This window comes from Protomyctophum bolini (assembly GCF_963924005.1).
Source record: "Protomyctophum bolini genome assembly, chromosome: 2".
Taxonomy (NCBI): Eukaryota; Metazoa; Chordata; class Actinopteri; order Myctophiformes; family Myctophidae; genus Protomyctophum; species Protomyctophum bolini.
In genome coordinates, this window is record NC_137863.1 from 8896598 (window position 1) to 8907480 (window position 10883).

Here is a 10883-nt window from a genome sequence, read left to right on the forward strand (position 1 = left end):
AATAATCCAACTCTACAACATGCAAAATTATAAAACACAGCAAATCATGAAAATCACATAAACCAAAACGCATCTAGATTTCCACCGGCTCACACGTAGTCGAAGAAACCTTGTACGAGGGCTCCTCAACACAAAGGTGTTTTTGTTGACGAGTGAGGAGATCCTGTAAAGGAATCTTGTTCTTTGATTGACTTTTTTGATTACGTTGGTGGCCATTTTATCACTGGAAAGTGTGTGTGTGTGTGTGTGTGTGTGTGTGTGTGTGTGTGTGTGTGTGTGTGTGTGTGTGTGTGTGTGTGTGTGTGTGTGTGTGTGTGTGTGTGTGTGTGTGTGTGTGTGTGTGTGTTTGAGAAAGAGTGAGAAATACTGCCAGGATAATTTCCTCATCACATTTCTTTGTCGTCCATCAGGTTTGATTACTTTCATCGTCAGCATCCACAAACTCACCCAGGTGAATTTGGAGAAGAGCAGCTCCTCTCTAATCATTACTTTTTGTTATTCCTGTCATATCACTTTGCATAAACCTTCACTGATCTGAATCCTATCATTGCATTGTGAAAGAATGGGCGCTTAATGTGTTCTGTTTATTGAGAGCTTGTTATTTTTCCCCCCTTTTTTTTCTTTAGTACTTTTTAGTTTTTTGTTAGTTTTTTACAGAAGCATTCATATCAGGAATCAGAGTAATGAATACAAAAAAAAGCTTCCTCCAGTAAACCCACAGATACAAAGTTCAGTTGAATTGAATCATCACCCCAAAGAAAAACAACAAAAAAGACAAAGACGTACAATACAAGTTCAATAAAAATTGAGAATAAAAAGCACACAGTTACAGAAAGACAAAACAAAACATCGTTCAAACAGTACATCCATGACTTACTTGACTTAATCCTCTTTACCCCGTCGAGGGGCATAGGGCGTCCACCAGAGCTCTCCATCTCACTCTCTTCTGGGCCTGCGCTTTTGCTTCCTGCCAGCTCATTCCAATGTCCTTTAGGTCCTGGAGAGTGGAATGTCTCCAGGTGTTTCTTGGCCTACCCTGTTTCCTCTTCCCCTGTGGATTGTAGTCCAGGGCCTGCCTTGTGATGTTATCTGTGTCCTTTCTAAGGGTGTGGCCTATCCAGTTCCACTTTCTGCGTTTGATGGTACTATCTATACTGTCCTGTTTTGTGATCCTCATTTGTGGTTTTGATGGGCCACCATAGCTTGAGGATGTAACGCAGGCATTTAGTTACAAACACCTGGAGCTTGTTTATTAGGCCCTCGTTAGTCTTCCATGTTTCAGAGCCATAGAGCAGGACGGTCTTCACATTGGTGTTGAAGATCTGTAGCTTGGTATTATTAGAGAGCTGTTTGGATATCCAGATCGGTCGCAAGATCCTAAATGCCAGCTGTGCTTTGCTGATTCTTTGCTCTATGTCCCTGTCTGCTCCTCCATCCCTGCTGATGTTGCTCCCTAGAAGTGTTCCAGATCTTCTATGGCAACTCCTCCAAGTGTGATGGGGTCATGTACCCTCAGATTTATCTTCATAGTCTTTGTTTTACCGGTGTTGATCTTGAGCCCAAGCTGTTCGCTGTTTGCCTGCAGTCTGTCAGTCTTCTGTTGCATGTGTGTGTGGTTTTCAGAGAGTAGTGCAAGGTCATCTGCAAAGTCCAGGTCCTCGAGCTGTGTAAACAAGGTCCACTAGATTCCTGTCCGATGATCTTTGGTTGTTGTTCTCATTATCCAATCAATGGCAATGAGGAAGATGACACATCCATAATCCTAACAACAAAACCGCCTAGAGTCTAATCTTACTCTTACTGAAACTGACCTGATCGAGTTGCAATGCTTTTTTTCATCTACATAAATCTCTTCACTAAAAATTGCCGATTACAGGCACACAACTCATCGCAAAACAACTCGTTGTGACCTTGTAGATCTGCTCTTTTTGGCTTACATTTCCCCCAGTATAGGGATGCTGGGGTTCAAATGGTTATGATAATGTTGACATAATGCTGTAATTTATGAGGATTTGAACTATGATTTGAAATTTGAATTATGATATCTAACAAATAACAATACAGTACAAAGAAAAAAGGAAGGGGGATACCAACCATGATATAATTAGAATGTTGCATAACAGTGCCAGTGTTGTTGGTGGTTGTGCTGCTCTTTTGAAAACATTTAGCCTAGATGCTGAATTTTAAGTGGCAATAATGAACTACCACACATGCTAACCTTACTCACTTATTAACCCCCATATGGTTGCCTGGAGTCCCTCATCGCTCTATACTAGTGTATTTTCTGTTTTCTGTTATTGTGGGGAAGGCTTTCCCAGAAAGTCGCCGATTGATAAGCTCATATTGTGTAGCATTGCAATGCGTTGTGAGTTTATCGATCTGCTAAGTTTTCTGCAAAAGCCTTCCCCATAATAAGGATGGGATTTAAGTGGAAAATTCAAAGAAAGCCGCTCATGAAGGTCATGGAATGTTCTTTTACCAACCCCTGTGATCGCATGTTTACTCTTATCCGGACAGTGCAATATATTCATCTGTCTGTACTGTATTAGATTAGTTACATGGATTACATGGATCCAGATTTAAAGTTAAAAAAAGAAGAAGAAATGAAAAAGAAAGAGGCATTCAGAAACACTTTATTATACTGTAGCTTTGTTGCCAGAAAAATATTTTGTTGCTCAGAATCTGGCATGTGACCTTAAGACCCAGGTCTGTGGCATGGTTTCTCCTTCTCTTCAAACTGGCAAGTCTAACCTAAGAGATGTTACTTAATCTAGTGTGTGTGCGTGTGTGGGTGCATGCGTGCGTGTGTGTATAAACGAATGCTTGTCAGTTGGTACTCAGTTCAATCAGCTCACACAATGTAATATTGAAAACCACTGATAGGTAGGAATGGCATGACACACACACACACACACACACACACACACACACACACACACACACACACACACACACACGCATGTGTGTGCGCACACACACACACACACACACACACACACACACACACACACACACACACACACACACACACACACACACACACACACACAGATCTGGTAACCTCAATGGGATTCATAGTCTACTTTGTTACACGATCTGCAGCCTGTTTGTATATCAGTGAAAAATACTTATGGATCTATGGATCATCAGATTCAGGTTTATGACTAATTGCAGCAGTGAATAGCCTATTGTTGATTCAGTTATATTTCCAAACTCACAGTAGGTGTTCCTGCCATTTTGCTATCTGAAAATCCATGAGAATGACCCATTGACTGACTCTTACTCATACAACTCTGCCAACACACTACACTGCAGTATAGCATCCCACAGTCTTTATTGAGTTGTATATAAAAATAGGAATAAGAAAGGGAGATGAATCATCAGGAATAGTGGCAAGTTAGCTCCCATCGATGTGTTCCGCTTCACATAACAGCTTCTCACACATCAGGCTGTGGGTGTCAAGGGGTAAGCATATTGTATGTGTACTGTATGCTGTATAGAAGAAATCCAGATTTATTTTCTAGTATCGGTTACAGAATGTGATGTAATGTAATCTAATGTAAATTTGTTTTTTTAAGCACTCACCACGTGTCTAATGTTGCTTTAATTGTCTGTTAATGTTGTTTACTCTCTATTACACTTTTTTATGCTGTTTTATTATGATGTACAGAACTTTCATCAACAAATAAATATAAATACATTTGACTTGACATGTCAATACCATGAGTATACAATATACTGTAGGCCTTTTGCTTATCATCAATACAGCCTTTTTTGTGCTTCACTGAGACAATGGACAGTAGATAGAGTCTTTTCATGAAATGGAGGGCGGAGAAAGCAGTGAGTGGAGGTGGCAGAGTCATGCCTGAGTAGCACTGATGGGCACTATGGAAACGGGATGAAGCAAGTCAGGGCCTGATCAACCAGGCACCATGTAGTGATGCAGGTGACCTCGTCAGGGTTCATCAGTCTGAATTTGTGCATCCAAGTGTTTCATCAAATTCTGCACATGAATTTGGGGCAGCGGTCCTTGTTGCCGAAAGGTTGCCGGTTTGATTCCCCGGACTGGCTGGAAAAATCTGGGTGGGGAAGTGATTGTCATCACTCACCCAACACTGCTGAAGTGCCCTTGAGCAAGACACTGAACCCCCAACTGCTCCCCCTGGAGCTGCTTAGTGGCCAACAGTATAAGACTGTGGTTGTACTGGTCAGCTCCCAGATTTTAATGTGTGTGCGTGTGTGCGTGTGCGTGTCTATCTGTGTGTTTCTATGGGCAGGGCGTTGCTGAAAATGAGCACCTGCTCAGCTACTTCCCTGGGTAAATAAAAATAATAATAAAAATAAAAATAAATCAGCTGTTCTGTATCCGAGAGAATACAGATTTTTAACCCAGCAGGCCTGTTTTTGGCACGACACTGGCTCTCGCATATTTGGGTGACAGAGCACAAGTTCATTTCAAATGCAGCTGTGACCGTTTGAATCCATATTGCATTTTATGTGGAACAAATGTCTTTCAGTACGTGTTCTACTCCATACAATAGTTGAACTGGCTGCTGAAAAGACACAATCTACATTAATGTCCAGGACAGTTCTATACTCACATAATCATTGGGAGTACTGTCATATTTAGTAGCCTAGTTCAATATTAGTTTGTTTTTCTTTCTTTTCTTTATAAAACAAATATACTGTCAATATACACAGACTGTAGTGTTAAGCAATTACAGTGGAGAAGTGACTTCAACACTAAAAGAAACACTTCAAATCTAAAACAATAACCTTTTCAATGATTAAGTACCCGTAGTAACATTAGTGACATGATTTTGAAAAGTAAGGTCAAAACCTATAATAAAACCCTGATTATTTCTCAATCTGTTCATTGGAGACAGTGAAGTCAAATAGAAATGAATTTGTTGCCTCTGTACCTGCCCAGTCTCTGTTCATTTGTAGAACGTTTTGGGACATCAAATCAAATTTTTCCATAGGACTGAAATCAGGTGAAAGTGAAACTGTGTATCAACATCAAAATGGTAGGATACACTGTGTATCACAGTATCAGTATAGGTAGCCTGCCAAAAGTATATATTTAAAAGCTATGGAGCCTGGACCCAGAATTGAACCTTGTGGCACAGAAACGTTTAACTAATCAGTTTCTGAATTATTGTTTAATGATAAAACATTGACAAACTTTGTGAGAACCGAACAAATAAAAGAAAACTGTCAAAACTGTTATTGAAAAGAAAGCAGATAGAAAGGTACTTCTGATATTTTCTAAAAACATATTGTAGTCAGTTAAAGGGGGTAATTGGATTCAAGAATTAGGGAAATGGGTACAGAAGCCAAAAATGTTTGAGAACCACTGTACTACAGTAATTAACATCACTCAATATTTATGAGCAGATCATAAACATATTCAACAGTGACACCTAGTGGACAAACTTCTCTACAACACGGACTTGGGAGATGAGGTTGAGGTTTGATGTTTATTTGCAGATGATTGATTATTGGGAGTTGAGGAGTGATGGTGGACAAGCAGACAGGCACACTAGGAATGAAGAAGGAAATACAATGAAATCCTGCAAACAAGGACTAAACCTCTGAAATCTGGCAGTCTGAAGCATGAAGCATCTCGTTACCACTGGAGATGGAACAACCTTAGAATATATTCTAATCTAAGGGAACAACAGGCAGGCGTTTGGGACTCCTGAATCGCTGCCCTACATCTACAGTGTTGTTAGAGTTCACCATCATCACAACACAATTGAACATACCAACCTCAAACAAGAAGTCATCTTTACTTACTCAAGTTTTATTTATGTATGTTAGAGAGAAATGGCAACAAATCTGTATTCATTGACTATGAAGAAAATGTTTTACTAAATGTTTATAGTTCACCCCCAAAATGACTATTGATTATTCACCCCATGAAGCCTTGGATTCATGGATATTAGTTTTTTTTTGTCGCTTCAGCATGCCTAAGCCAATAATTTCATGACTGGCTGACTCAAACCACCTCCATTGAGTCTCTGCAGGTCATCAAATTGGTTTAGGAATTATCAAAAAAATATCCATGAATTCAAGGCTCCATGGTGTGAATAGAAAAAGCATACTGCAATGCTGTTCAAGCAAAAACCTAGAGTACCCCATCCTGGTTAAATCAGGGGAATATTGCAAACTAGGGCTTTATTGAATGCTCTTACATTAACATTTTACTAGTCGTTCAGAATCACCTCATTTCTACCAAAGGATATTAAAAGTCTGAATCAAACATTTCCCCTTTCTAAATTCTCTGGATTCTTGGATTTGTTCTCGCCATTCTGACTTTATCATACCTTTATAATGAATTCAGAGATTTATTCAGATACAAAAGACTATCACAATTGCATATTGGCTATTACAGACTCATAAGACTCCCCCCCCACCCAAAAAGAAATACACCCATGTGAAGTGAGGGGCACTCTTATGCTATGATTAGGTGATGTAATGTAACGCAAACTGTGTCAAAACAAACATTACATTCTTAATTTTTTCCCTTCATTGTCAATGGCGTTTTTAAAACAAACTTTTAACAAAACGTTAAACCCTCAAAAGTAAAGCTGAAAGTCTGGAAATCAGAAATACAAGCCCTTATTCTTATTCAGTCAGAAATGGACACCATTATCACAATATCAAGTCTGTTTTGAAGTGCCATTAGCACCACCAAGACAGTGTTAATGCATTGTTTTGGGGTTAGAAGTCTGAAGAAGTTCCATTTGCTGATCATCATTGCAGTTAAGAATTATTTTGTTAAGATAAAATTCAGGTGGGTTGGTAATTTCATCCCATCAGAACGTACCCATTTTAAAGTTCAAATTTGGTCTGCTCCTTCCTGTGCCATGACTAATTTCACTTGTCTATCCTGTATGAGTTCACTGAAAATGAAGGGTGGGGGGTACCTTACTGAATACGCCAAGCAAATAATTACTAACAAAACAAACTGTCCATTGTTACTTCTGTACTCGTTCCGTTTCATTCAGCAGCGCTGATGTGACAACCGAATATCCCTCTGGACATCAAATGGGTTATTTGCAATAAAGTTGGTTGGTGGTTCAATAAAGTTTTCCTCCTTTTAACATCAAGTGTGCCCGGATCTCCGCTTTGTTCTATATCGATGCGTTATCCCGAATGATCCCAGGAGCACCTTTTTACTATTTTTATACCTGCACACCTACTGAGCACCTTGGTTGCTTCCTTGCCTCTGGGTTATTTGCATGTTTAATAATGCCTACACACAAGCACAAAGAGACAAGATGGAGTTGGAAAAGGGCGTGACTTTTATTTAATAATGTCTATGACCTTGGTCTCTCCTTCTTGCCCTTGTAAAGAGCGAGCAGTGACACATTGGCCACTTTGACCACCTTGAAGCGGACTCCAGGGATGTCACCAACAGCATGGCCCTTACGACCAAAGCCTGCCACCAGGACCTCATCGTTCTCCTGCACACATTAAGGAGAAAGGGATTAAAGAGAGATTCAATGTTCTCAGCAGGTATTTACCTGTCACCCAAGAGTTGACTAGATTAACCAACACCACATGTAAAACTGACCAATATTTGTCTGATACAAAACGGAAAAACACATTGATTATCATGTCCTCACAATAGAACTATCGTTCTATCTTGGCTCTTGTGAGAAGTTCATCTTTAATGCTTTAGTTCTTATGTAGCATTTTTTTATGATTTCACAGATAAATACTGTATTACTCATGCCACAGAAATATAACATTTTTTAGGCTGTTGTGTTGTTGAGTGTGTCCTATGTAGAGGCTGCTGAAGTTTTACCTCAATGAAGTTCAGACAGCCGTCATTGGGCACAAAAGCTGTGATCTTCTTGCCGTTCTTGATGAGCTGAACTCTCACACACTTCCTGATGGCAGAGTTAGGCTGCTTAGCCTCAACACCCCTACAGACAGAACAGTCATTGAAGCATTAACAAATCTGTTCAGAGGGACATAGAAGCCATATGTACAACATTTGCATTCATGTGTTGATATTTTTTGCCTGCAATGATAAACACTCATTCTGCAACCATTATGGTCTGTGGTCATTGTCCACTCAGATAAACTTGGCCATAATGACCATTGAAGTTTATTAACCTTTTCACTTTTCAGCTTACATTTATATGACCGTGATATCCAGAGACAATTGTATAAATGAACAGCTAGGTTTCGTGTGAACCCAGGATGCAAGTAAGTTCTTTGCCACACCCTTGCAGATGCCCCAATTCATTGGTGATCATAAAAAAAATTGTAGTCTGAAACAATAATAAAGACAACAGATTTTCTTTTCTCAATGCTTAACTGCTGTGTTTTCAGGTTGTACTCACACTTTCTCCAGGACGATGCCCTTGGCATGGGAGGCTCCTCCGAAAGGGTTGGCCTTGAGGGCAGTGCCCAGATGGGCCTTCTTGTACTGCTTGTCATGCCACTTCTGCTCACGGCGATGGTTACGCAGCTTCCTGGCAGTACGTAAACCGCGACACTTTCCTGGAGAAATGGACCATAATTAACATTAATGTCAGTAACTAATAGCATGCCCCTCAACAATTCTTGGTTTTAAATTGAATACATTTAGATTGTGGCTTCTCCAGAGTTCCTTTTTTTTGTGGACCAGCAACGAGAAGTCTCGTGATGTAGGGCAGTCTGTGATCCATAAGGAAATATAGTGTCACGCTACGTTGTAGATCTGCTATTTTTGAAAAATCATAAATATATTCTTTCACAATGAACGTTTTCAACTCAAATCTTTGCTTCTGGGGGGTGCTTGGAAGAACACTTTTAGATGGGGTCCGCAGCCAAATACAGATAATTCCGAGGGTCCTTGACATGGAAAGGTTGAGAATCACTGACATAGAAACATAGGTTTTTAGAGTCGGCCTCAGGTCTAAATGGGTTAAAACTTTAATACATATGCCACCAAGGCATCGTTTGTAGAAAGCCATTTTTATTAAAAGTAATTAATAAAATGGGTCTTACGTTTACTTTTTGCTCCACAATAAAATGAATGGCTTATTCTTTCAGCAATTCAACTTCTCCTAACCATATCACCAACACCATGTTAATGAGAACCTCAGCAGTTTCCAGGTTAACGTCAGCCTTACACTTACACGTAGTGTAAAGTAACATTCCAAAAATCTTCAAGTCAGTGTGTAGTACCAAAAATAAACCCCTTTTACGTTTCAATATTTGATTATTGGAGTACGCAAGGGTCAGTGCAGCTGGGCTGCAGCGCTAGACAAGCTAGCCTGTCGCCTTAAATCTTAACAGACAACACAGCAGCCAACCAAAAACTAAAAACAAAAGGTGCTTGTCGTCACCAACTGTGGCACTATTATCTTTTACTCTTTATTACACCACAAATGTCTGAGCACACCGTGAAATACAACGGAAAAGAAAGATTGAACGCCATGCTAGGCTAATTGTGCTATCACGGTGCGTCTCTTATGGCCGCTCCACGTTGCTGAGACCGCTGCCTTCACAATCTACTCATATTTCATGTTAAATGTGATTTTGTCCACCCTTCAGACGAGAATAACGGTGTATAAAACACCCAGACATCCCGTCGATGCGAAATAGCACCTAAATTGGACAATTTAGCAGCATTATGTACAGAATAACTTTCCTACCCATGTTTGCTGATTTCGAGCCTGGGATGGAAAGGAAGGACCCAGAATGCACCACGGCAATGTAAAGTCTGAGGACCTGAAAAGGAGTGTCTGTAGAACTGCCTGTTTTATTTTTGATAAACCTTAGCTAAACCTTAGCTTATATATACCTTAGCTATACATATTTTCGTCACAACACGTGTCACATTTGCCATTGATAATGGAAGGAGAATTTACGTCATATGTGTCTGAACAAATCGGCTTTTTGTGGCGACACAAACATTAAATGTCATTGACAATGAAAGGATAATTTATGTCATTATGTGGACGAGCAAATCGACTTTTTCTAAACAATTAGGCCTATATATAATTATATTAACATTACATAAATTGAATATTTTCTTTTAACATTGTATCATGGTTAAAAGAAGTTGACAAATTAATTCATGAGGAAGTATATTCATTTATTGGATGATGTACAATGATAAGAGCGCCCCTCACTTCACACGGGTGTTATTTTTATAAAACAGGTTAGGTATGAGTGTTACTTTATTGTTTTTAGTTTGTAGATTATGTAGAATGTAGAATGTAGATTTTGCATCAAACAAACTAAGCAAAGTTAAACACAAATATTATGCAAGCTTCACTCATTTTGAATAGGTGCACTTGTAAAGTGAGATATTTAAACTTGTGATTAAATATCCAGAAATGTGAGCAGTTGTGATCTTATATACCAGTGTATATAACTATATATAACTCTATGGTTGTGAATTTGTGATGAATAGAATAAATGTCCTAGATTTGTAGGAGTTTTAATATTTGTGATGTGGACTGGTGTTAATTATTTGGCTGTGTTGGTCACACCACCAATTTATGGAAATACCATGTTTTCTTTAAAGGGATAATTTGAAATTTTGGTCATAAAGCTGTATGAATATGAAATACTTGCCATTAAAGCGATGTTACTCAAACCAGCCACGAGATGGCGCTCTGAGCGTATCAAAGGCTACGTTGGGTAATTATTTGCCGTGTTTGGTTCTGTTAGTCAGATACTCTCCAGTAAATCGTGAAATAGTTCCAAATAGGCAAATAGCTTTTACAACAAGGCGAAATAACTCTTGCTGAGTTTATGTTATTAATAAGAATGTTTTGTATGAGAAAGAGCCCACATAAAGGTGAAATAATAACCATATGCTGCCATGCAACAACACACCGGAAGAAGAAACACAGGAAGACAAAACCACC

General features: G+C 39.2%; 1 protein-coding gene across 2 annotated transcripts; it reads right to left on the reverse strand.

The window, feature by feature from the left end:
• Window positions 1–577: 577 nt before the first annotated feature.
• On the reverse strand, window positions 578–9723 carry rps23 (ribosomal protein S23). Of its 2 annotated transcripts, XM_080782382.1 has the most exons (5): window positions 9660–9723; window positions 8361–8520; window positions 7817–7937; window positions 7321–7472; window positions 578–590 (listed from the first exon to the last, which is right to left on the reverse strand). In XM_080782382.1, the coding sequence occupies exons 1-4, from the start codon at window positions 9661–9663 to the stop codon at window positions 7326–7328; spliced, it is 432 nt and encodes a 143-aa protein (XP_080638508.1). In that variant the 5' UTR covers window positions 9664–9723; the 3' UTR covers window positions 578–590; window positions 7321–7325. The 2 variants fall into 2 exon arrangements, with proteins under 2 accessions (XP_080638508.1, XP_080638507.1); XM_080782381.1 differs by lacking the exon at window positions 578–590 and having other exon boundaries at window positions 7288–7472.
• Window positions 9724–10883: the final 1160 nt, after the last annotated feature.